The 26,815-nt window shown below is 51.9% G+C and overlaps 1 protein-coding gene across 3 annotated transcripts; it reads left to right on the forward strand.

Annotated features, from left to right (window-relative positions):
* AQP8 (aquaporin 8) lies at positions 1-26,325 on the forward strand. 3 transcript variants are annotated; one of them, XM_059692138.1, is made up of 6 exons: positions 1-1,323; positions 1,680-1,746; positions 21,201-21,327; positions 23,032-23,246; positions 24,626-24,760; positions 25,836-26,325. In XM_059692138.1, exons 1-6 carry the CDS (start codon positions 1,263-1,265, stop codon positions 25,882-25,884), a joined length of 654 nt encoding a protein of 217 aa, XP_059548121.1. In that variant the 5' UTR covers positions 1-1,262; the 3' UTR covers positions 25,885-26,325. The 3 variants fall into 3 exon arrangements, with proteins under 3 accessions (XP_059548121.1, XP_059548120.1, XP_059548119.1); XM_059692137.1 differs by lacking the exon at positions 1-1,323 and adding an exon at positions 19,592-19,848 and having other exon boundaries at positions 1,639-1,746; XM_059692136.1 differs by lacking the exons at positions 1-1,323; positions 1,680-1,746 and adding an exon at positions 19,549-19,848.
* The last annotated feature ends 490 nt before the right edge of the window (positions 26,326-26,815 follow it).

Below are 26,815 nucleotides of genomic sequence, written 5' to 3' on the forward strand. Positions count from 1 at the left end.
CATTTACTCCATGTGCACTTGCTTGCAGAAGCCGACATGGCACCTTGTATCTTGACCGTGGGCCACCGGGTCCCAGGCTCCCCTCGGCTCCTGCGTCTGCCCCCCCAGACTAGCCTGTGGTCCTCCCCTCCCCCTTGTTATCATGGAGGCTGAGCGAGGGCCCCTATAATGTCCTCCTGATCCCATCCCTCTGTCCGTTACCTTATTTGCAGGTGTGACTAAGGATGTGGAGGAGGCAGGTTACCAGGAGTTGGGGGTGGGCCCAACATAACCCTGGGGTCCATAGAGCGGGTGGCGGGAAGTCAGAGTCAGAGGGGGCGTGGTGCCCACGCAGGGCCTGCAGCGACACCTTGGTGCAAAAGCGAGGACTATAGGTGGTCACTCGCTGCTTATAGAGCACAAGGCATCCCTCAGCACCCCCAGAAGTAGCCAGCTTTGCCAGCACCCCGACTGGAGCCCAGGGAAACTGATTTCAGACTTCCGACTGGCAGAGCTTGTCTGAAGCCACCAGGTGAGTGTCATTTGTCCCAGCAGCCACGGGAAACAGGGACCACAGAGTGCTTGTCCCACAACCCAGACACGAGGTCTGTCCCCCGACGAAGCTGAGCCTGTGCGCAGAGTGCAGCCCCCGCTCTCCCGGGAAGAAGATAGCGCTGCGTCCGCCATCTGAGTCTCAGTTGCGTCCCTGGAGCGAGGACAGCAGATGGCACTGCTCTGCCCCACACGGCGCACGGGGCCTTGCGCTGCGAGGCGGGCCTGACCCCATCGCCCAGTGAGGGGCGTCGCCTTGCAGCCACCTTTCAGGCCTTCAGTTCCAGAGGGAGGCGCAGGCTGGCGCTGGCGGCTCTGTAACAGCCATGGTTCTGCTTTTCGTGGTTACCCACCGTCAACCGTGGTCCGAAACGATTAAATGGGAAATCCCAGGAATGATTCATACGCTTTAAATGGCATGATGTTCTGAGTAGTGTGATGAAACCTCACCATCCTGGCCTGTGGGATGGGAACCCTCCCTCTGTCCCGAGACGCCATGTGATTGACACTCCCCGCCCTTAGTCCTCGGGCGGCTGGGGTGTCGGAGGGGCCGCCCAGGTCTGGCAGGGCTGGCGCGCCAGCCACCCTCATTTTATTAGTAATGCCACATGCTCCTGACTGTCGTTACTGCGTGTTGTAATTGTTCCATTTTATTATTGTTAATCTCTTACTGTGCCTAACTTATACATTAAGATTTATCATAGGTGTGTTTGTATAGGAAAAAACAGCACATGCAGGGTTCGGTACTATGCAGTTCAGGCATCCACGGGGTCTCGGAGAGCATCCCTGCAGGTAAGGGGGTGACTGTATAAGTCTGGAGAGCTTGTCTGAGTTGAGTACAAGAATAGAGTTTAGAAAGTCTAGAAGCAACGGGAGGCCTGCAGAGTTCACACCCAAACATTCCTGGAAGCTGGGCATTTACAGAAGGTTCCACAGTGGGGAGGTCTGAACCTTTGGTGAAGACGTGAAGGCCAGATTTACCTCAAAATGTTAGGCGCTCACAGCCCTTAAATGCTTTAAGGTGGTGGGTGAGGCTAAGGTCTTCACAGGCAATGGGACCGCCAACACCAGAGGCTGAGCGTTGCAAGGCAGCTGCTCAGATACAAAACGGACCCTCTACACCTCCTGAAACCCCATGTCTGTAACAGCCAACCCCCCAGCTGACCACGGCCAGCCAGGCCAGCGCAGACAGACGGCCGGCCCACCCGCAGAATCGTGAGGAAACGGGATAGAATGGTGGTGGTTTTACCACTGCGTTTGGGGAGTTTGTTACTCCTCAGTGGGGAACCACTGCAGGTGAGGGTGCGGGCCGGGGAAGAAGGCAGATCACTGGCGGGCTGGTCCCTCATTAATGCGCACTCTGTGCCACGCCGTGTGCTGGTGTGGCGTTAACCATGGACATGCAGACGTGGTCTCTGCTCACAGAGCACCGTCCAGCGGCGGCCGGCTCTGTCCTGTGGCCGGTGCGGGAGGGAGCCCTGGGAGGTGCTGGGAGAGAGATGTGCGAGCTGAGGCTGAGGGTGTGCAGGCGGGGGCACCGGGGTGGAAATGGAAGAGAGATTTCTGACTGCACGAGTGTGTGTGTGTGTGTGTGTGTGTGTGTGTGTATGTGTGTGTGTGGGGGGGTGGTGGTGGTGGTGGTGGAGGGAGTGGCTCTGCTGGCCAGAGCGCTTGCTTCAGTGGGCACACATGTCCTCTGTGGGCGGAAGGTGTGGCCGTGCAGCCCTGCCCCTGGGAGTGTGGGTCTCCACCCCGTGCAGGGGTCCCCAACCCAGGGCAACAGAGAGGGGAGGGGGCCCGTGTAGCACTGGGTGGTGGGAATCGTGGGGATTCAGTCGGCCGGGGAGGCTGAGGCCACACCATCCCAGGCAAAGGGCCGCTGCTTTGTGACAGCGCCAGCCTGGGAAGCTCAGCCCGGTCTGCGGGAGGGGCCACTTGGCAGAACGCGAGGCCAGTGGAGGGTCTCACCAGTGCACCCAGAAGTGAATCTGAGGGACCCTGTATTCTCTGGAAGAACGTATGGTGGAGAGCAGGGGAGGGGCTGGACAGTGTGGCCCAGCAAAGAGGATGGGTCCTGCCCACCTTGAGCACAGGGGAGGCACCCCTACCCCACCTGTGCAAGGCTGGTGCTGCCTCATCCTGCTGCGACCTGAGGCCAGAGGAAGGGGCTCTGGGGTGGAAATCTGTGCTCTGTGGCTGGGTCTGGTGATGCGGGGCCCTCAGGTATTTGGTCTGGTTGGAACCTGGGTGGAGGGCACGCCCAGTGGGGGCCAACCACACTGAAAGATTGAAGTGCAAAGTGAGTGGACTTTAAAAGTTCTTTTAATCCCTTCTAGCTTGGGGTGGCAACAAGGGGTTGCCAGTAACCTGGACAGAGCTGAGGCAGGGAAAAAGAGGAAGTGCCCACCTCCCTCCTACAAGCCATGGGCACCACTCACAACGCGAATCTGTTGAAATCACCCAAGCCAGTTCCAAGACACCACCTAGAGTCCATTTCCATGGGGAAGGGAGAGCAGCTCCGAAGAGGGACATTCAAGGTGTGAGACCCTCTGGGCTACGGAGGCCCTGCCCACCAAACTACTTGGGGCTCTGCCCTGCAGGGCTTCAGTCAGATAGCCCAGGGCCAGACAGGGAGAGTGACTCAACAACATGGGAGCAAAATCCAGCAAACTCCACGAATAGCAGATCCAAAGGATTTTTCTTTCTTTCTTCTCTTTTCTTTTATTCTATTATGTTTTTCTCTTTTTATTTTAATTTTATTTTTCTGTTTTTCTTTTCCTATTCTACATTTTATTTTATTTTTTATTATTCATTATTTTAACATTATTATTTTTTTCTTTTATTTTTTTATTCTTATTCTATTTTCTCTTCTTTTTCACGTTCTCTTTTTTCAGTTATTATTATTTTTTAATATAATCTAATTCTTCTGGTTTGGTGCTTTTTTGTTGTTGTTTTCAGTTTGGTCTTGTTTTGTTCTGTCAGCACCTGTATAACAGTTGGCACAATGTGGTCAGGGTTGAGCCTCACAGTCAGCAAGCCTGAGGGCTGAGCCCACCCATAAACAGGAGGACAACAGCAATCAAGACCCAAATACAACAGGAGGGTTCACATAAGCCACACAAGTGGCATTCCTAGTGCACACAGCTCAGAAGATCAAGGAGCTTGCACTACTGGATCCCACAAGAAGGCCAACCCACCAAGTCTGGGAGGCATAGCAGTCTTATCCAATATACAAAAACAAACACAAAAAAGCAGTAAAAATGGGGAAACAAAAAAAAAAAACATGCCCCAAATGAAAGAAAAGGAGGAATCTCTAGAAAAAAACACACACAAAAAGGAAATGGAGGAAAGCAATTTATCAGAAGCAGTGTATAAAGTAATGGTTTTTAGAATGCTTGTGAAAAAGGACATAGAAACAATGAACAACAACCAGTCAGAAATGAAGACTGACAGCTGAAATGAAAAAATACACTGGAAGGAATTAATAGTTGGTTAGAAAAAGAGAACTGAATCAGCAAGTAGAAGATAAGGTAGAAAAAAGTCAATCAGAGTAACAAAAATAAGAAAGAATTAAAAAGCATGAGGACAGTTTAAGGGAACTTTGGGACATCATGAAACATAAAAACATGTGCATCATAGAGATGCTCCAAGGAGAAGAAAGTAAGCAAGGAATAGAATATTTCTTGTTTGAAGAAATAATGACAGAAAACTTCCCTAAACCGGCAAAGGAAAAAATCACAGGTTCAGGAAGCACAGAGAGTCCCAATTAAGATGAACACAAAGAGATCCATACTAAGACACATCATAATTAAAATGGCAAACAGAAAACCAAGATGGCGGCATAGGTAAACACCGGAGTTAGCTGCCTTGAACAACCACTTCACAAATACAACTAAAAGACGGAACGGAACATCGCCCAGAACCACAGGAAGACTGGCTGAGGGGAAATTCTTCAACTAGAAGGAAAGAGAACAGCATACGAGACTCAGAGGAGGCGCAGTGCGGAAAATACAAAGGTGTGGAGGTACGCGCAGAGCGGGCTGGTAGCTGAGGGCGCAGTTGTCGTTTTCAATCGGGAGGGAGTCTCAGATTCTGAGCTCCAGTTCTGGGCGAGTCTCTAGGGACCCAGACTCAAACAGGAGAAGCGGGACTGTCTGGCATCGGTCGGAACGCGAGGGCAGCTTTCTCTCCGAGATTTGCAGCGGTTGCTAGGACTCTGAGAGGCAGAGCCTCTGGGGACGGGACTGAGAGCAGCCATAACTTCTCCCTCCACCCACTCTGTTGATCCCGTGCGACCAGCCCCGCCCAAGCCCTGCGCAGAGCCATTTGCCAGATAGCCTCAGGCAACGGCTAGATTAGCACCTCCCTAGAGGACAGAAGTTTTCCCACTGCAGACACAGCTGATTCTCACAGCCAGTTGGCCTGGAGGTCAAATCCCCCTAGTATTAACTACAACAATCAAGGATTAACTACAACAAGACTGCGCACAAAGACCACTAGGGGGTGCACCAAGAAAGCATAAAAAATGCGGAGACAAAGAAATAGGACAAAACTGTCAATGGAGGATATTGAGTTCAGAACCACACTTTTAAGGTCTCTCAAGAACTGTCTAGAAGCTGCCGATAAAGTTATTGAGATCCTCAAGAAATCTAATGAGACCCTCGATGTTATGATAAAGAACCAACTAGAAATTAAGCATACATGGACTGAAATAACGAATATTATACAGACTCCCAACAGCAGACCAGAGGAGCACAAGAATCAAGGCAAAGATTTGAAATGCGAAGAAGCAAAAAACACCCAACCAGAAAAGCAAAATGAAAAAAGAATCTGAAAATACGAAGATAGTGTAAGGAGCCTCTGGGACAGCTTCAAGCGTACCAACATCAGAATTACACGGGTGCCAGAAGATGAGAGAGACCAAGATATTGAAAACCTATTTGAAGAAATAATGACAGAAAACTTCCCCTTCCTGGTGAAAGAAATAGACTTACAACTCCAGGAAGCGCAGAGAACCCCAAACAAAAGGAATCCAAAGAGGACCACACCAAGACACATCATCATTAAAATGCCAAGAGCAAAAGATAAAGAGAGAATCTTAAAAGCAGCAAGAGAAAGAAACTCAGTTACCTACAAGGGAGTACCCATACGACTGTCAGCTGATTTCTCAACAGAAACTTTGCAGGCCAGAAGGTAGTGGCAAGAAATATTCAAAGTGATGAATGCCAAGAACCTACAACCAAGATTACTTTATCCAGCAAAGCTATCATTCAGAATTGAAGGTCAGATAAAGAGCTTCACAGATAAGGAAAAGCTACAGGAGTTCATCACCACCAAACCAGTATTATATGAAATGCTGAAAGATATCCTTTAAGAAGAGAAAGAAGAAGAAAAAGGTAAAGATACTAATTATGAACAACAAATAAGCATCTATCAACAAGTGAATCTAAGAATCAAGTGAATAAATAATCTGATGAACAGAATGAACGGGTGATTATAATAGAATCAGGGACATAGAAAGGGAATGGACTCACTATTCTTGGTGGGGAAAGGGGTGTGGGAGATGCGGGAAGAGACTGGACAAAAATTGTGCACCTAGGGATGAGGACAGTGGGGGGGAGTGAGGGCAGAGGGTGGGGTGGGAACTGGGTGGAGGGGAGCTATGGGGGGAAAAAAAGAGGAACAAATGTAATAATCTGAACAATAAAGATTTACTAAAAAAAAAAAAGGAAAACATTAAAGACAAAGAGAATCTTAAGGGCAGCGAGAGAGAGACAGGCAGTCAGTTACCTAAAAGGAAGCTTCCATAAGGCTGTCAGTTGATTTATCAACAGAAACTCTATAGGTTAGAAGGGAATGGCATGACATTTTCAAAGTAATGAAAACTGAGGATATAAAACCAAGACTGATCCATCCAGCAAGGCTATCATTCAAAATTGGAGGTGAAATAAAGAGCTTCCCAGACAAAAAAGAAAAAAAAAAAAAAAAAAAAGGCTAAAGAAGTTAATTACCACCAAACTAGCATTGCAAGAAATGTTAAAGGGACTGCTGTAAGAAGAAGGTGAAAGAGAGAGGCATAAGGAATAAAAATGACAATAAATAAGTACCTATCAATAATAACCTTAACTGTAAATGGATTAAATGCTCCAATCAAAAGACATAGGGTAACTGAATAGATAAGAAATCATGACCCATATATATGCTGTCTCCAAGTGACCCACCTCAGTACAAAAGACTCACAAAAATGAAAGTGAAGGATGGGAAAAATTTTTCCATGCAAATGAAAACTATAAAAAAAAGGCTGGGGTAGCAATATTCATATCTGACAAAATAGACTTCAAAACAAGAGACAAAGGAGGTCTCTACATAATACTAAAGGGATCAATCCAACAAAATATAACCCTTGTAAACATATATACATCCAATATAGGATGTTTCTTTTTTTTTTTTTTAAATATATATTTCTTTATTGATTTCAGAGAGGAAGGGAGAAGGAGAGAGAGATAGAAACATCAATGATGAGAGAGAATCATTGATTGGCTGCCTCCTGCACACCCACTACTGGGGAACGAGCCCGCAACCCAGGCATGTGCCCTTGGCTGGAATCGAACCTGGGACACTTCAGTCCGCAGGCTGATGCTCTATCCACTGAGCCAAGCCGGCTAGGGCTAGGATGTTTCTTAAAAGGTGGTAGCACTTAGAAAATGTTGCTGTTTGACAATTTTATTACTATCAGAAATTGTCCATTGGACAAAAATTCTCTTTTTAAACAAAATCAGAGAAACAAATCAAAGGAATGTCATTACAGTACTTGTTCCACTCCTGCTTTTATTTATTAACTAGTGGCCTGGTGCACGAAAGCCGGGCCTGCACCTCCTCCAATCTGGGACCCCTTGGGGGATGTCCCAGGGATTGGGCCTAAACCAGCAGTCGGACATTCCTCTTGCAATACGGGACCACTGGCTCCTAATTGCTCACCTGACTGCCGGCCTGATCACCCCTAACCACTCTGCCTGCTGGCCTGCTTGCCCCCAACTGCCCCCCTTGCCGGCCTGCTAGCCCCAACTGCCCCCTCCTGCCAGCCTGTTTGCCCCCAACTGCCCCCCTGACAGCCTGCTTGCCCCCAACTGCCCTCCCCTCCTGGCCTGATTGCTCCTAACCGCCTCTGTCTTAGCCCCACCACCATGGCTTTGTCCGGAAGAACATCTGGAAAGTCTCCCAGTCTAATTAGCACATTACCCTTTTATTAGTATAGATTTTTGATTCTTTTCTTTATTGAGATACTAGAGGCCCAGTGCATGAAATTCGTGCACTGGGGGGGGGGTGTCCTCAGCTCGGCCTGCACACTCTCCAATCTGGGACCGCTCAGCGGATGTCTGACTGCCCTGCAGGATCAGGCCTAAACCGGCAGTTGGACAGCCCTCTCACAATCTGGGAATGTTGGCTCCTAACTGCTCGCCTGTCTGCCTGATTGCCCCTAACCACTTTGCCTGCCAGCCTGATCGCCCCCTAACTGCTCCCCTGTTGGCCTGATTGACACTTTAACTGCTCCCCTGCTGCCCAATCTCCCCCAACTGCCCTCCCCAGCAGGCCTGGTCACCCCCAACTGCCCTCCCCAGCAGGCCTGGTCACCCCCAACTGCCCTCCCCTGTAGGCCATCTTGTGATGACATGGGACAGTCATCTTGTGGCCATCTTGTAATGTGAGGGTGTGAGGGTCAATTTGCATATTACCTCTTTATTATATAGGATAATTTACACTTAACATTATGTAGTTTCAGCAGTGCAACATGATTCGGTATTTGTACATATTGCAAAATAATCACCACGAGTCTGGTTAACATCCTTCATTCCACAGAGTCGCAAACTTTTTTGTGTGTGATGAGAACGTTTAAGATCTACTCTCTTAACAATTCCCAAAATACAGGACCGTTTTGTTAGCTATGGTCGCCATGCTGTGCATCACTCCCCCATGACTTACTTATTTTACAATGGAAGTGTGTACCTGGACCCACGTCATCCATTTTTTATGCAAATTAAAACCACAATGAGAGACCATCGTGCACCTATTAGAAGCTCTAGGACCCTAAAGTCTGGCCTCACCCACTGTCGGGAGAACACAGCAGCTGGACTTGGCAGGTGGGACTACACGGGCATTTTGGAAAACAGGCTGGTGGTTTTTTGTTTTTGTTTTTTTAAAATATTTTTATAGATTTAAGAGAGGAAGGGAGAGGGAGAGAAAGAGATAGAAACATCAATGATGAGAGAGAATCATTGGTCGCTGCCTCCTGCACAGCCCCTACTGGGGATTGAGCCCACAAGGTGGGCATGTGCCCTTGACTGGAATCGAACCTGGGACCCTTCAGTCCGCAGGCCAATGCTCTATCCACTGAGCCAAATCAGGTGAGTGCACTTCTGCCGTTCCACTCCTAGGTATTTCCTCCAGACAGGTGAGAGTGTGTGTCATTAATAAGACTTGTACAGAAATGTTCAGAGGTGCTGGATTTGGAACATCCTGAAACTAGAGAAACGTTCCCCCGTGGGTGTGTGGATAAACACATGGGTCATCCTACAACAGAACACTCCACAGCAGGCAGAAGAAATGAGCCCCCTCCCCCCAACACAGCCACACGGACGAGCCTAAAACAAATGTGCTGACTGAAAGAAGCCCGGTGTCGCAAGGAAACTTTCGAAGGTGACACATGTCACGCTCTTGATTTTGGTGATGCCTCCGTGGGTGTGCGCATGAGCCAAAACTGCTCAACTGCACACCTTAAATGTGTAATTTATTGTCTATGAGTTATACCTCAATAAATTATTCCCGTTCTAGGAATAACTTTTCTAAAACCAAATGAGGCAGTCAGTGATTTCTGGCTCTGCTCCCGGCCAGGGCTGGGACCCGCTGACCTCAGTTCTGCTGGCAACTTCAGCGAGTGAGATCATAACAGGCGTGGTAAAGCCTGCTGGGTTTAAAGGCGATTTCTAACTGTGTGTAATGTTCTATCCCCCCGAGACAGATACTGTGTCATGCCAACAGCGCAGTTTCAGCCAGTAGTCCATTCTTAGGGACCACAGATTCACCCACAGCTTTCCTCTTGGTTATGTCCAGAAAGTAACTTCCTAAAAGCCGGTCGGTTTTATTTTTAGCTTTTTATTGAAATACGAGAGAGTACCAGAGGCCCAATGCATGAAATTCATGCAAGAGTAGGCCTTCCTTCCCCCGGCTGCCAGCACTGGTTTCCCTCTGGCACCCGGGACCTGGGCTTCCCTCGCAGCCCCAGCTTCATCCGGAAGGTCGTCCGGTGGTGGGGTCCAGCCCCAGCGGGTCCAGGGGTCCCCAAAGGCGTAGACGGAGTCAGCGAAGAAGAAATGACACGGAGGCAGTGTTCAGTTGATCAGCAGCCTAGCCAGGATCTCCAGCCAAGTTCTGGTCTGGATCTCCAGCGAAGTTCTGGTTAGGATCTCCAGCCAGGTTCTGTGTCCATGTTCTCTTGCTAGGTTCTCCAGCCAGGTTCTGTCCAGGTTCTCCAGCCAGGTTCAGTAGCCATGTTCCCTCGCTAGGTTCTCCAGCCAGGTTCTGTCCAGGTTCACCAGCCAGGTTCAGTCACCAGGTTCTAGTCAGGTTCTCTTGCCAATTTCTGTAGTCAGGTTCAGTCCAGGATCTTTTGCCATGTTCTCTCCAGCGAAGTTCTTCTGTCTGTAGGTTCTGTCTGTAGGTTCTCTCTTCTAAGTTCTGTCTCTGAAGTTCTGTCTCCTGTTGTCTTGTTACATCTATATTTATACCAGTTGATTCAATCCTATCAATCTCTATTACAAAGGGTAGGGCGTTTCTTATCTCCATTCCAGGGAGTAAAGATTATGTAGCTTAAGCATGATTGTTCGTAGTTAAAGTGATTAATTACCCGCCTGGCACTTAGTTGAGGGGTTTTATTCCCTCCCTAACTTCAGGGGAAAATCCCTACCTGGGGAAACAACCTTTCTCAGAGAGGAGACCTTGGTTAAAACAAATAGTGCCAAGAAGGTGAGCAAACATTTTAAGAACAGTATGCCATATATGCCAGGTCCTTTGAAACAGCAAGGATGGACCGGCTCCCGGCAGTCTGGAAGGATGTCTGGTCTAATTAGCATATTACGCTTTTATTATTATAGACAACACACATGGAAAGTACATGAATGTTGCAGCTGAATGAATTTTCGCAACGGGGACTTACCAATGCAGCCGCCAGCATCTGGGTCACGAACAGGATGTGAGCGCCCCGAAGTCTCCACGCGCCCGTCCCACCACTGCCTCCCAAAGCTGATAGCGGTTGGCTTTGCTGGTTTTTGAACTTCATGTGGCTCAGGGTGTGCTCTTGTCTGTCTGACTTTTTCCACTTTGTTTGTGACATTGATTTATTTGCTACCCGGTCCGCGTAGCTTGAATTTTCCTTGATGCTTTCTCTCTTACCCTTTCTCTCCTTATACTCCTCACTCAAGGATATGTTTCTATTGATTTGAGAGAGAGAGGAGGCGGGGAAAGAAACAGACAGAGAAACATTGACTGGTTGCCTCCTGTATGTGCCCAGACTAGGGATCGAACCCGCAACCTCTTGGTATGGAACGACGCTCCAACCAACTGAGCCACCGGCCGGGTCCCTTACTAACATCCTATCTTAGCTGAGACATGAAGGATGAGTAGGATTTTGCCAGATTTAGGGAACAGTTTGAGTAAAAGAAACAGACTGTCCAAACGCCTGAGGGTGAGTACAGCTCAGGGGTGTTTTAAACACTGAGAGCAACATCTATTGTGACCATTCAGACAGTTGCCAGGTTTTTCTGCAATAAATGATGGAATCAAAATCCCTGCACAGACACTTTCCCATTAGAGGTTTTGTTTTCATAGGATCAATTTGCAACCACGAGGCTGCTGGGTCTTGGGGAATGTGGATTTAACTATTTAATAAGTGTTGCAAGATTGTGTTACGGATATTGTAGCAAGTTACATTCCCACCAGCAATGTATGAGTTTGCCTATTTCTCCATCTTTGTCAGCATCGAATGTCAATCACTTAAAAATGTTCTGTTGCTTTAATTTGAAGTGTTTTCTGTCTGTTAGAGAGATTGTCTTTTCATGTTTGTTGACTATTGGATTTCCTCTTCTGTGGGATGATTTAATGTTGATAGTTGTTACGATCCAATAAAAGCAGCAGGTGACAAGGGACCATTCTGGCTCCTCTTGTGGACGGAGCCATTGTGGCTGCCGTGCGGATGGCGTGCAGGCGGTCCTCGTGGGTGAGACTCATGGGCCGCTTCCTCGGTCCATTGAGGTCCCGGCTGTCAGTTCTGAAACAGCCAACACGTCTGATGCCTGGTTACCATGCCTCTCGAGAGCCAGCATTTGAACGTGGCACTGCCGGGGACCCATGGGCGCTGCTGGCTTCCACGGGGGAGGGAGGTGCTCAGGCTCAGACTAGCCTGTGATCTGAGCCACTCGGTGGACATCAGCCACCCTTTCAGCAACGAGGGGGAGGCTCTGCGTTGTCTGTGATTGTCCCCGAGCACACAGCTCAGCATCTGCCTTACAACAGTGGCCACGTTCAGGGAGAAAGGCAACAGACAGCCCAGTGTCTCTGGAAGGGGCGGGAGGGAGGGAGCGCATGGCCGGAGGGAGGCGGTCTCTGCGGCGGGAGAGGGAGCCAACTCGGACAGGACAGACTGTTTCCGCCGGTGGCTCCCACGCTCTTGGCTCACGATGTTCCCCCGAAAGCACACCCAGGGCTGCTGTTATCCGGAAGTTAGTGCCAGAATCTTAGCACTTCCATCTGAACAGCTTAGTATTTAAAACCCCACACACGGGCATGCGTTTTTATTTCCTTCTTAAGTAACTATAACTAAATAACCTTGTTTAATTGGGTTCTTAAACAACTGTCTTTCTTAAACAGTTACTTACCGTGGGCTGTGTGCTTTGGGGCCCTGCAGCTCCCCAGAGCAGACAGGTGGGGTGCCGCCACCCTCTTCCTCTTCCACATTCATACTCACGTTACTTCTCTTGTTAGGGTGACCCCACAAAACCAGCTTTGCAAAGCTGTGGTGTCCATTGAAAGGAATGTAGGCTATTTATTATTACACCTGGGAATGACCTTGAGCTAGTAATTCGCACGGTGTCTGACAGATGTTAGCATCATGATATTCCCCCTGGACAGTTAAAACATCCCCCCACCCCTCGGAGTCCCCCGTGGCTCCCTCGGGTGCCCTGGGCAACTCTGGGACGGGCAGGTTGATTTAACCAGAAGTGGTCTTGGGGCTGGTCGGGAGGTGTAGTGATGTCATCAACGCTCCATCCATCCTGGTCTCAGGATGGCGGCCATGGCCCCGGCGTCCCTTCTTGGGTGGCGGCCAGCCACAGTAGAGGCAGGAGGGAAGGGCCGTGTGCCCGGTGAAGTGCGGCTGCTTTGACACCCCTGCACCTGCAGGTGGATGGCAGGTAGGGGCCTGCAGGTGCAGAGCCGTCTTGCACGTTGCATCCTAACAGCGGCACAAATTAGAGACTTGGTCACATCAGCTGGCCCCGGGAGACTGGGAAGTTTGCTGGTCAAACAGTGTCTGAGAAACCATTGTACCCCCGCCCACCGGTTAGTCTGATGATTTTTTTTGTTTATGGAGACATTGGGTCAGGCCAAAATTCTGAGGTTGTGGAAATGTGTTGTTTTGCTGTGTGTTTTCCTGGAGGGCTGCTGGCTTCGGCTATGGCGCTGGCTGTAGTGAGGGAGGAGCACGTTGGAGCAGCGATTTCAGCCTGTGTGCCGCGGAACACCTGTGGCCACAGAAGGTTTCAAACCTGCAATACCTGACTGTTTAGGCAGGGGCTCTGACCTCTTTTCCCTTAGATTGTCCAAAAAAAAAAAAATGACAACAGCCAACACAACAATAGCTGTCTGGTGTGAATAAATAGAAATTATACCTTGTTGTTATTTTTTTGTCAGATGGGAAAAATATATTTTTTGGGTGTGATGCAGAATTTCATTTTATTTTTTTAAATATGTTTTTATTGATTTCAGAGAGGAAGGGATAAGGAGAGAGAGAGAAAAAAAACAACCATCAATGATGAGAGAGAATCACTGATCAGCTGCCTCCTGCACACCCCCTACTGGGGATCAAGCCTATAATCTCGGCATGTGCCCTGACTGGGAATCGAGCCATGATCTGCTGGTTCATAGGTTGATGTTCAACCACTGAGCCATGCCGGCTGGGCGGATTTTATTTATTTTATTTTTTTAATATTTTATTGATTTTTTACAGAGAGGAAGGGAGAGGGATAGAGAGTCAAAAACATCGATGAGAGAGAAACATCGATCAGCTGCCTCCTGCACACCCCTACTGGGTATGTGCCCACAGCCAAGGTACATGCCCTTGACCGGATTCGAACCTGGGACCTTTGAGTCCACAGGCCAACACTCCATTCACTGAGCCAAACCAGTTAGGGCGACTGGGCGGATTTTAGTAATTAGTTTACGTGCCATGAGATGAAAAGGCAGAAATCCCCGTCTAGAGGATGGACACCCAGCAGGCCTGGAGGCAGGGAGGGAGGGCCCCGGTTGGAGATTTGAACGAGGAGAAGTTGGCCAGAGGACAAGAGAAACAAGGACAGCGCAGGTGAGAGGGGCGAGGCACACCGCTCACCTGACAGGTGTTAGTGTCACGGGCAGGAGACGAGTCCGGGATGGCTGGCTAAGGGGGTCGGCTGTGCCCTGGAAGCCACAGTGGCAATGAAAGGTTTCAAGTTAGGGACGGGCATGATTAAACCAACAATCTGGGCAACAATCCTTCCTTTCCCGACGTGTAGCACACAGCCAGACTCCCCCCCAACTCCTCTGTGGTCAGGCAGGGCTGTGGGACAGAATTTTTTTTTTCAAGAAAAAAAAGATTTTAGATTTAATAATATTACCAAAACTGTACGAATATAGTATAATATCACAAAAGTTGTAGGAAATATTAAATATCTGCAAAAACATGATTACTTCTATTCTAAAATATTTTTTTCTCTGGCTCTATTTTTGTTCATCAGTTTATGTTGTTCATTATATTCCATAAATGAGTGAGATCATGTGGTATTTATCCTTCTCTGACTGGCTTATTTCGCTTAGCATAATGCTCTCCAGGTCCACCCATGCTGTTGCAAATGGTGAGTTCCTTCTTTTTTACAGCAATGTAGTATTCCATCGTGTAGATGTACCACAGTTTTTAATCCACTCATCTTTTGATGGGCACTTAGGCTGTTTCCAAATCTTAGCTATGGTAAATTGTGCTGCTATGACTATAGGGGTATATATATCCTTTCTGATTGGTGTTGCTGGTTTCTTGGGATATTTTCCTAGAAGTGGGATCATTGGGTCAAATGGGAGTTCCATTTTAAATTTTTAGAGGAAACTCCATACTGTCTTCCACAGTGGCTGCACCAGTCTGCATTCCAACCAGCAGTGAAGGAGGGTTCCTTTTTCTCCGCATCCTCGCCAGCACTTGTCGTTTGCGGATTTGTTGATGATAGCCATTCTGACAGATGTGAGATGGTACCTCATTGTCATTTTGATTTGCATCTCTGGGATGATTAGTGACTTTGAGCATGTTTTCATATGTCTCTTGGCCTTCTGTATGTCCTCTTTCAAAAACTGTCTATTGAAGTCCTTTGCCCATTTTTTGATTGGATTGTTTACCTTCCTTTTGTTAAGTTGTATGAGTTCCCTGTAAATTTTGGATATAAAAGCCTTATCAGAGATAACATTGGCAAATACGTTCTCCCATGCAGTGGGCTTTCTTGTCATTTTGCTGATGGTTTCTTTCGTTGTGCAGAAGCTTTTTATTTTGATGTAGTCCCATTTGTTTAATTTCTCCTTAGTTTCCATTGCCCTAGGAACTGTATTGGTAAAGATATTGCTACGTCATATGTCTGATATTTTGCTGCCTATGGATTCTTCTAAGATTTTTATGGTTTCCCGTCTTACGTTTAAGTCCTTTATCCATTTTGAGTTTATTTTTGTGTATGGTGTAAGTTTGTGGTCTAGTTTCATTTTTTTGCATGTATCTGTCTAATTTTCCCAACACCATTTATTAAAGAGACTATCTTGACTCCATTGCATGCTCTTGCCTCTGTTGTCAAATATTAATTGAGCAAAATGGCTTAGGTCGATTTCTGAGTTCTCTGTTCTCTTCCACTGGTCTATATGTCTGTTCTTATGCCAGTGCCAGGCCGTTCTGAGAACATTGGCTTTGTAATATAGTTTGATACCTGGTATTGTGATCCCTCTGACTTTTTTCTTCTTTCTTAGGATTACTGTGGCTATTCTGGGTCTTTTTTTATTCCAGATGAATTTTTGGAGAGTTTGTTCTAGGTCTGTGAAATATTCCATTGGTATCTTAATGGGGATTGCATTGAATCTATAGATTGCTTTGGGTAGTATGGACATTTTAATGATGTTGATTCTACCAATCCATGAACATGGTATATTCTTCCATTTGTTTATGTCTTCCTCTATCTCTTTTTTCAACGTCCTGTAGTTTTCTGAGTACAGGTATTTTACTTCCTTAGTTTAGTTTATTCATAGGTATCTTAATCTTTTTTGTTGTAATGGTAAATTGGATTTTTTTTTTTTAGTTTCTATTTCTGTGAGTTCATTATTGGTGTATAAAAAAGCCATAGATTTCTGGATGTTAATTTTGTATCCTGCTACATTGCCGAATTCATTTATTAAGTCTAGTGGTTTTTCGATGGACAGAATTCTTACTAATCAAACCTGGGTAGCCATGAAAACCTCCTGCACAGCGCCTCACATTCTCTCTTTCCCATGTGCTGGCTGGAGGAGGAGATCTGAGGACCTAGATGGTGGGTCTCCAAGTGGAAGTGGCCTGGATCCCTGAGTCACATGTGGTAAAGAGCATGCTATGGACCATTATGTGAACAATGAGTCCTTTTTTATTATATGAAGCCATTGAAACATTGGGGTTATGTGTTACACAGGTTAGCCTACTCTGACTAATACAAAACATATTAATAGCTACGATATGTTGGGCACCTGCTCTGAATTGGGCACTTGGCTAATAAGCACACTGTCTCATTTCATCCATTTTACAACCCTGTGGGGATAGATACCACCATTAGCCCATCCTATATAATAAAAGCCTAATATGCTAAGTGTCCAGTTGGCCTGTTGGCCGTTCAACCAATCAAAGCATAATATGCTAATGATATGCTAAGGCTGCTAAACTGCTCGCTATGATGTGCACTGACCACCAGGGGGCAGATGCTCTGACTGGTAGATTAGCTTGTTGCTGGGGTCTGGCTGAGTGAGATGGGCTGGATACGCCCTTGAACCCTCCTGTGGTCCCTCCCCAGCTGGCCAACCTCCTGCGTCCCTCCCTGGCCCCAATCTTACACGGGTGAGGTCCCTCGGCTTGGCCTACGCCCTCTCACAATCCGGGACCCCTCAGGGGATATCAGAGAGCCGGTTTTGGCCTGATCCCGCAGGCCAGGCAGAGGGACCCCACTAGTGCATGAATTCATGCTCCAGGCCTCTAGTTTTTTATGAAAGAGGAAACTGAAGCAGAGAGACCAGGCATAGATGGAGAAGTCTGACCCCCAAGCCTGGACCGAAGAGCCCACCTGTGCCGGCTCACTGCCAGTGTCAGAGGAATGGGTTAGAACAGAGTGAGGCAAGGAGACAAGATGAGGATTTATTCTAGTTTTACCAGCTGGAAGGTTCTGCCTGTGAAGTGGGGAAATGCCTGAGAAATGCCCAGTGCAGAGCCTGGCACCTGGAAGCTGTACACTGAAGGTTCGATTTTCTTCAAGAGACCAAGCAAGAACTGACAAAGCCTGGGTGAGAACAGGAGAAAAATGTTCCAGAAGCAGCACTTGACAGGATTTGGGCAAAGAATGAGGGAGATGGGGAAGTGGAGGGCTGGACCTCTATCTTCTGTTGCCATTTGCAGGACTGGCAGGAAGGGCGTAAGATACATCTGGTGCTCTTTGCTGTGGGAGGGAGGGAGGGCGAGAACGGGCCCCAGATAATCAGCAGAGAGCAGACCCCACACCTTCCGACACGTGTGGATGTCCAAGAGGCGCTGCATTCTGGGTCTCCTGCCAAAAAGAGCCACCCACAAGCTGTCCACCCACTCCTGTGCAGAGGCGCTGCTTCGTATCTACACACATTTGGGCAAGCTCTTTGCGCCTTGTTTTTATCATCTGAAGATGGGATGAGAAGTAATCAAGACTTACCTCATAGGGTTGCTATGAATACACGCAGAGTGTGTTAGGTATGTGGTGACTAGTCAATAAGGGTGGAAAGCGTCAGTAAAACCCTTGCATCTGTGGCACCGTTTCTCCGTCTGTACATACAAACCCTGAGCTGCTGTGAGCATGACCCGAACCTGCTCGTCCTGTTCACTGTGCATTTCCACATGGCTCAGGTGGGGGCTGTTTCACTGCAGGCATTTAAATATTTGCTGAATGGATGAATAAGGAAACCCTTCTCTCCTTCCTTCTATCCATCCATCTTTCCTTCCTTCCTTCCTTCCTTCCTTCCTTCCTTCCTTCCATCCATCCACCCATCCATGCATCTATCTTCCATCCTTCTCCCTTCCTTCCTCCTTCCTTCCTCCTCCCTCCCTCCCTCCCTCCCTCCCTTCCTCCCTCCCTCCTTTTTTCCCTCCTTCCCTCCTTCCTTCCATTTTAAAAAGCACTTGAGTGTAGTGGCTTAATTCAGTGTTTTTTGTTTGTTTGTTTTCAATTGTGGTAAAATATATGTAGCATAAATTTACGAAATCAATTATTTTAAGTGTGTGGTCCAGTGGCTTTAAAGGGCCTTCCCATTGTTGTGCCATCACCACCATCCACCTCCAGACTTCATCTTCCCAAACTGAAGCTCTGTGCCCATTAAACACGTACCCCCCCTTCCCCTCCCCAGCCCCTGACAGCCACCATTCTACCTTCTCTCTGAATTTATCTACTCTCGCTACCTTGTATAAGTGGAATCATACAGTGCTTGTCTTTTTTTGTGACGTAGCCCACAAGTTTTGCAATCACAAACCCTGTGAAACTTAAGCTTCCTGAATCTCCACGTCCCCATCTGTAAATGTACTATTATTAAGGTACCTGCCTAAGGGGGTTGTTGTGGGGGTTAAATGAGATAGCACATGTAGGGTATGTAGCCCAAAGCCTGGCACGTTAGAAAGTACTCAATAAATATTGATTACACATCAATACATGTTATAAATTAGTAGGCAGCTCATTGTGCTTATCATGTGACTGGCACTGTCGGAAGCACTTTACATGTATGTGCTGACTCCGTAAGCCTCGCAGCGACCCTGGTCACCACCATCCGCACATGGTAGGGCGCAAGCTAAAGTGCAGAGACGGTGAGTCAGTGCTCAGAGTTGGGGCGGAACCCCCGGTGGCCTGTTTCTAAGGCCCACGGCTTCTCCACGGGCCCAACTGCCTGTCAGTGAAGGGTCACCCGTCACAGCTCGGCCTGGATCAGGCGATGAGGTGCGTGAGTGGAGGTGTCAGGTCTCGTGAATGAGATGTCTGTGGGAATTGATGAGTCGGCTGCTACCTCCCGTGTGCGGGCCTAACGGGGGGCAGTCCTCGCGTCCTCTTGCACATGCGGGTCTGCTTTGGACCCGGACGGTGACCGCGGGGGCTGGGCCTCCCCTCCAGATGCTGCCGCCAAGCCAGCGCCTTCCCCTGGTGGCAGAAAGCTCAGCAATCCTTAACCAGCCCCTGCCCTGCCCAGCTGAGATTAAAAAGAAAACTGTTTCCTTTTCTGGGCCGCAGGGCCACCTCCCACCTGCTCACTGCTTTCTCGCGCCTGTTAAAGGGCAGAGCCTGCGCTGGGAGCAGCAGTCCAGCCCGAGATAAGCGTGTGCCCGAGAGCAGGTGCGGCCGGCCAGCCAGCCCTCATGTCCGCAGAGGTGAGCCCACTGCCCTCGGCTCCCCAGCCTGGCCCTCCGGGGTCACTGAGAGTTAACTCTGGGGGGGGGGGCTTCTCCTGGCCGCCCTTCCTCCCAGTCCCACTCCCTTCCCTTCTGCAGGCCGCTGCCGTGTCTATGGGGGACCTTGAATTTGGCAGCGGCAGGGGGAAGGAGCCGAGCGCGGAAGGCAGGGGGCACGGATGGTGGCATGAGCGCTTGGTGCGGCCCTGCCTGGTGGAACTGCTGGGCTCTGCCCTCTTCATCTTCATCGGGTGCCTGTCGGTCATCGGCAACGGGCCGGAAGCGGGGCTGCTGCAGCCGGCGCTGGCCCACGGGCTGGCGCTGGGCCTCCTGGTCGCCACGCTGGGCAACCTCAGGTGAGGGGGTGCGAGCTGAGGGTCAGGGGAGCCGGGGCACCCACTCAGGCTCCGGGAGCACGTGGACGGCCGTGTGGCTGGGGCTCACATCTGGCCCTGCGGCCCACGGGCTCTGTGCCTCGGGGCAAGTCACGCTTCCAATTCGAGCCCCTCCACCCAGAAAACGGGGCCCATAGGGTGTTTAAAAGCACCTTCTTGCCAGCTGACACGCATGCGACAGGGCTAGTGCCAGGCGCGGTCCTAACACTGCAGGTCTGAGCCCTGGCGTTCCCTCACCCGCCTCCAGCTGCGACAGGACAGCGTGCCTTGCCCGAGGTTACAGGGCTCGTAAGCAGCAGAGCTACGTGGAACGGGGGTTGGGGGGGGGGGGTTGTCGGGGGGGGGGTAGGTAGGGAAGGGGTTGGGAGTGGGGGGGGGCGCAGGGAAAAGCAGCGATGGGGAGGGCTCAGTCCCCACTGGCTGCTCTGCTGCTGTGCGTGTTAGAAGGGGTGCTCCAGCCTCGAGGTTTCCCTGGGACAGCAGCTGCTAGAGGGGTTTCCCACCCACCTGAGTGGTCCTGGCCCATCGAGTGGTGACCCGAGGGGGTGGGGGCTCTTGCACAGTGTCCGTCTGGACGGAGCCCCCCCGGGAGCCCCTGGCTTCCAGGAGAGCCAGCCACAGTGCGGGGCGCCGGGCAGGGCGATGCGGGCCAGGCCGCCGGGTTTCATCTCACTCAGGGAACGGAGCGGAATGAAGAGACCCAAATTCTGTTCCCCAGAAGAAGAGGGGGAGAGAACGCTGACATTTCTTTTCAACGTCCCGGGACACGAATAGCACACGCTCTTGTGTTCCACGGGGCGGGGTTGGAGGCAGGCGCTGTCACGTCTTGGCTGGGGCACAGGGTCGGAGTGGGGGTGATAATACCTGTGTGTACCGAGTCCTCCCATGTATGTAACAGGCCTGTGCACAGGTGCTAATTCATTCTATCTTCGCAACAGCCTCAGGAGGTGGGGGCACGAGGCCGAGAGGTGCGCTGCTGCCCGAGGTCCCTCGGCTGCTCAGGGGCAGAGCAGGATCTGAACCCAGGCCGCTGGCTGGGAGTCCAGGCTGTCTGGGCCTCAGGGACTGCCTCCCTCTAATGCCAGCGTTTCACTCAGCCACTGGCTTTCCAACAAATATCTATTCAGCCTCCCCTCCCGGGCTCGCCCAGGCCCCGCGCCACCACCGGGCACCTCGGGGGAATGGCCGCGATGGTGCCTGCCGCTGTGGGCTGGGCCCTACGCGCAGGGCCGGCCTGGGGGGCTGGTGGGACCCGTCCCCTCGGCACAGCCTGCGCCTTGGCCTCATGGCTTCCTTCTGCTTCTGGGTGACAGCGGTGGACACTTTAACCCTGCCGTGTCCCTGGCGGCCATGCTGGTCGGAGGCCTCAACCTGACGATGCTGCTTCCCTACTGGGTGTCCCAGCTGTGCGGGGGGCTGCTCGGGGCCTCCCTGGCCAAGGTGGGTGATCCTCTCGGGGGGGCGGGGGGGACTGTCCAACTCCGCCTGTTTCCTCCAGTGGGACCGGGTGGGAGGGGGGCACTGGTTCACTCCAAACCCACCCAGTTCTCTCCGCGTCTGGACATCCCAGGAGCGGAGGCAAGTTCCGCACCAGAGGTTTCCCTCCCAGTCCACGCCTGGCTTTCGGCGGGTTTGCTGGTCCTAATGTTTCCGCACGTTTCACCCAGCCACTCGCTCAGCCACAGGCGGCCCACCCAGCTCTGCCCGGGCTGCTGGGGGAGCACAGTTCTCCTCCCAGAGCCCCGAGCTCACCTCTCGGTGTGTTGCCCAGCTTGCCCTTAACCTGAGTTCTCCGCCTTTGATGGGAGTTCAAATTCAACTTCCCAGTGGAACCCTCTCATCCCAACACGAAGTCTGGCTCTTCCTTTCTGTCCCAGAATTTCCATAGCGTCTGCCTCCCTCCCTGTGTCCCTCCGTAGGCCTGTCCCTCCCTCCCTCCCTCTCTCCTTCCCTCCCTCCCTTTCTGACTCAGTCCCTCCTTCCTTCCCAGCCTCCCTTCCTCTTCCCTTCTTTCTTCCATTCTCTCTCGTTTCCTTCCTTTCTCTCCCTCTCCTCCTCCCCTCCCCTCCCCTCCCTTCCCCTTCCCTCCCCTCCTCCTCCCCCCTTTCCCTCTCCTGCTCCTTCTTCTCCTCCTTTCCCTCAAGTGTCAGTCCAACTAGGGTTCCTTCCAGATGTAGGCCTTCTAGGCACGTGTGGGTGAGTGGGAGGGTGGAGGTGGCAGGGTGGGCCTGCTAGCGGGCTGGGTCTGGACGATGGCTCTGAGACCTGGCCCATTGCAGACTTTGGTCTCAAGTCCCATATTGCTGTTCCCTGCCCTGGGCCCCCATGCCCCCATGTAAGACCCCATTCCCCACCGACCCTCTGGCTCTGGTCCTTGATGGGGAGCAGTGCCCAGGCTCTCCCTCCCGCACCCACCCTGCTCAGCTCCCACACACCTGCCCGCTCTGCTCAGCTCCCACACACACCTGCCCGCCCTGCTCAGCCCCGCACACACCTGCCCGCCCTGCTCAGCTCCCGCACACCTGCTCATTCCATTTCCCAACCACCTCATCAGAGGCCAGGTCAGTCCCTGGAGGGCGCCCAGGACTTGGGCGCGCAGCTGTCGTTATCCCCATTCTATGGAGGAGGAAACGAGGTGCAGGGAAGTGGGTACCTTGCCCAGGTCGGAGGGCTGGCGAGCTGCAGAGCCCAGATTCCGGTCCAGGGCCCAGAGCGTGGTCCGCTCTGCTGTCTCCCTCTCCTGGTGCTGCCACGGCCCCTGAGGCTGATTTCCTCAAATCCCACGGCGCTTAAGCCTCGGGGCTCTCCGTGCCCCTTCGAAGGGACTTTTCATGGGTTAGCAATGTCCTGGTCATGTGTATTTGCAAAGTTTGTAAAAATAAGGGATTTTTGTATTCTTTCCTCCAAGAGGATCACCTAAGTCACAGAAGCTTCAGGCCCACTGGAACCACAGCTGGGTCGTCCCCATTTTACAGATGAGCAAAGCGAGCTCCGAGAAGCCCAATAGCTCACACACGGCCGCAGGGTGGGAATGGCGGAGCTGGCGGTGGGCCGGACGGTCTGACTGTAACCCCTCCCTGTGGGGGGGCATGAGCTCCTGGCCCTCTCTTCACCCCTGAGGGGCTGAGCGGCTTCTCTCCGCAGGCGGTGAGTCCTGGCGACAGGTTCTGGAACGCGTCTGGGGCAGCCTTTGTGACGGTCCAGGAGCCGGGGCAGGTGGCAGGGGCCGTGCTGGCAGAGGTCGTCCTGACCACGCTGCTGGCGCTGGCTGTCTGCATGGGCGCCATCAATGAGAAGACGCAGGGCCCGCTGGCCCCGTTCTCCATCGGCTTCTCCGTCACCGTGGACATCCTGGCAGGGTGAGTGCGTCCCAGCCGTGGGGCCACAGTGCCCGGCCCTGCAGAGCTTACCTGAGGGGCATGGACTCCATTGCCAAAAGGGGCAGGTAGGGAATGCCCATGGGAGACATGGCCTGGCATTAGGCAGGCAACAGGGGTGCTGGGACTGTGGTGTCTTTGGAGGCACCTCTGTTCCCCTCGGGGAAATGGTTGCTATGTAGGAGGGGCCTGGAGGGACCTTCTCATTTCACTCCAAGGGAGTCAGAAGACCGGGTTTTGTGTGAAATTATTCCCGTTTCAGTAAACATTTCTGCAGGCCGTTTGCCCAGCCAGTGGGCAGCAGGGCTTCCGCCTGCCTCACCACCGTCTGGGTTGAGCCGCTCATAGGCTTGGGAAGGGACTCGGAGACAAGGCTGGTGAGGGGTCACCCCGCTCATGTTATGTAAGAGGAGACAGGCTCAGAGAGGACAGTGACTTGCTGAAGGTCACCGGGCTGCAGCAAATTAAGTGACAGATCTGGGACCAGAGCCCACATCCTGCTGAAGGGGATGAGGAACCCCCCCCCCCCATGTCCAGCTCTTTCTTTTCTCTGGGACAGTTTCCCGGCTCTGCCGTCCCTGCTCCCCCCACACCCCTTGTCATCCTTGGGAGGAGGCGTGGGGAAGATCTGTGAACCTGTGTAAAGTGTGGCAATGCTTTGCTGCCCCCTAGTGGCTCTTGGCTCACTTACAAACCTATTGAGCGTGGCTATTGGAGGCGGGGTGGGTGAGGAGCGAAGTCTGCAGGGCCCGGCTTGAGAGAACGGGACAGAGCTCTGGACACCAGAACTGGAGAGGTGCGCCCGGCCACAGCCGCCTCGAGGAGCTGCTGGTCACTGAGATTAAACACATGTATGTGACTTATGGGCGAGACGTGGCTATATATGCGCTTTCTCATCGACTCCTGACAACCCATGAGACAGTGCTTGCACCTCAGCCGAAACACAGAGGTTAGAGGTCACACAGCTGGAAATAGCTGGGCTGGGTTTTGAACCTAAGTCCTCCTGACTCCAGAGCTCACATGATGGAAAACTGCTCGACGTGGCTTTGTCAACTTTGGAGAGACTTGCCCTCCCCCCACTCCATCTTGCACCCTCCCTCCCCCGTCCCTTCCTGCTGCCCAGGCACCCCTTGTGGACATTCTTCTGGACGGGCATGGGTGTGGCTGATGCTGTGCCCAGGGAGGGGCCAGCCTTTCACTGTCCAGTGCTAGCGCCCCTACCTGTATCTTCTGGAACCCTCCAGAACCCCAGATGGGGCGTGAGTGTGGGAGGTGTGGGAGGTAGGCCTAGCTGGGGAGGGAACTTGAGGGGAGCTGGGCCTGGCCGGGACCCTGGGGACCAGTGTGGCTGCTGTCTGCAGGGGCGCCGTGTCGGGAGCCTGCATGAACCCTGCCCGGGCCTTTGGACCGGCTGTGGTGGCCAACCACTGGGCCTTCCACTGGATCTACTGGCTGGGCCCGCTGCTGGGCAGCCTGCTGGTCGGAGCGCTCGTCAGGTAGGTGGGTCACTGCCCCGCCGGTGGGCAGCGCGTGACAGCTCCCGCAGCGTCCAGGCCGAGAGCCATGGGACCTCACCTGAGTCTGTAGAGGAGAGAGGGAGCCTTCCGCAGAGGCAATGTTATGACTCTGGGCCTTTGACCACAAGTGACAGAAATCCCTCGCAGCACAGCTGTGGCCCGAAGGAGAACCGTTGGCTCACAGAGCTGAGAGTGCACAGGGAGCACTGGCCAGGTAGGTGCCCAAACAACGTCTCAGGACACGTGTCCCACAGGCGGTCCTCTGCGCAGGCTTCACGCCTACGGGAGCGCCCAGCAGAGGCGGAGGCACTCGGCAGGCAGGTCAGAGGAAACAGAACGACAGAGAAAACAGATGGTCGCCGGTGTGGCTGCCCAGCGTGGGTCGGCCTTCCCCTCAGTCAGTCATGCGGCTCTGGGCCAGGCACCCCTGCTGGCTGTGTGCAGCCTGAGCCTAATCCTGGCCTTGGGGTGAGGCCCAAGAGCAGGGGAGGAGTTGCTCCCTGCAAGGGGTCATCCAACGCCTGGGGGCCCCACTCACATAGAGAACCACACACACGGTACCCATGAGCACGCACGTCAGGGATGCCGTTCCCATAAAACAGTGTGGCCAGTGCTCCGTGGAGCTGTGCAGTGGATAATAAGGTGGATGTTGTCAGAGGGACAATCTCTCCCTTCTTGGGAGCTTCCAGGATCCATAGGGGCCTGTTCTTCTGTTCCAGGTTGTGCAGGGATAGGGTTTGGCTCAGCAAGTGGGCCTAGCCCAGACCCCTTAGCCCATGGCTGAGTGCAAAGCACCCCTGATTATCGCCTGCTGCTTTCAGAGGGTGGAGCTGAGTGTCTCCAGGAAACGGGCTGAAGCCAAGCAGAGACACACCCACCTAACCACGTGCCCCCCCCCCCCCCCCCCCCCCCGCAACCTGCCCCAGCTAGAGGTGGAGACTGGAAAAGCTCAGGAAGGCTGCTCTCTGGAGAACTCAGCCTGGAGAGATGGATGAGGGGCTGGGTGACCCTCCCCTGGGGGCGCAGAGACCTCACTGGGCCATTGTTGTTGTAGGTTCTTCATTGGAGATGGGAAAACCCGGCTCATCCTAAAGGGACGCTGAAGCCGGTGCTGGGCGTCCCGCGGCCCTGGTGCCCTTGGTCCCCGGCCAGTTCTGCATTGCCCGCTACTGCACAGGCCCAGGGAGCACGGCTCCTTCCCTGGCGGGGCCTGGCTTCTCGCTGGATGGCCTGCTGCTGGGCCCTGAGGTGCTCTAGGCTCTGAGGAGTGCCTGGTGCCTGGCAGAGCCCTCAGCCTGGGCAACGTGGCCAGCACTGCCCAGAGGGAGGTGGAAACAGCATGTCAGAAATGTCCTCCTGAGGGAGACGGTCCCAGGAGCAGAAGAGCACCTGAGCGAGGCAGCTGTCCATGTACATCAGTTCCTTCCGCCCATCTTCCTCCCTCTCCTTTCCCTGGCTCCTCTGTTGCAGAAGGGCCTTCTGCGGTCTCTTTCCTTGCTTCCTGAGCTGCCAATCTAGCTTTGCAATAAATAGTCCTATATTTCCTTCCACATGCCATCGGCTTGCCTTTCATTTTAGAAATGGGCACTGCTGGGGAGGACGCACAGTCCAGCTTGGGCCTTGTTTGTCCAGAGGCTCGTGAAGGCTCAAGTGGAGCTTAGAATCCAGTGCAACCATAGGTCCTTAGGGTGCAGGCCAACCAGAGTCTGTCTCCCACTTAGCTCTGTCCAATCTAGAATCCGGTTTGGATCTAGTGAGAATCAATTCCAGATCACAGACCTCAGGACCTGCTGAAAGCACCCAGGACTGCTCAGGACATGGACTGGCCTACTCACTGTGCTCCAGCTGGGCATGCGTGGGTGTGGGCTGGGCCAGACCTGTGAGGATTTCCTAACAAATAGAGAGTGTGGCATAATACAGGTTTGGAGGGACAGTGGCCTTTGAATGGAAGATGGAGTATAATGATAAGAAAGGATAAAAAAGGATAAAAAGACACATTCTGAACTTCACCCCTTGTAGGTAGAGGATATAAGA

Source organism: Myotis daubentonii, chromosome 4, assembly GCF_963259705.1.
Source record: "Myotis daubentonii chromosome 4, mMyoDau2.1, whole genome shotgun sequence".
Lineage (NCBI taxonomy): Eukaryota > Metazoa > Chordata > Mammalia > Chiroptera > Vespertilionidae > Myotis > Myotis daubentonii.

Excerpts from the sequence above, each read along its gene's own strand:
- AQP8 (XM_059692137.1), top strand. The coding sequence starts at position 19,607 with ATGGGGGACCTTGAATTTGGCAGCGGCAGGGGGAAGGAGCCGAGCGCG. Across the intron at positions 21,328-23,031 it reads TCGGGGCCTCCCTGGCCAAG|GCGGTGAGTCCTGGCGACAG; the intron begins GTGGGTGATCCT and ends TTCTCTCCGCAG. Across the intron at positions 23,247-24,625 it reads ACCGTGGACATCCTGGCAGG|GGGCGCCGTGTCGGGAGCCT; the intron begins GTGAGTGCGTCC and ends TGCTGTCTGCAG.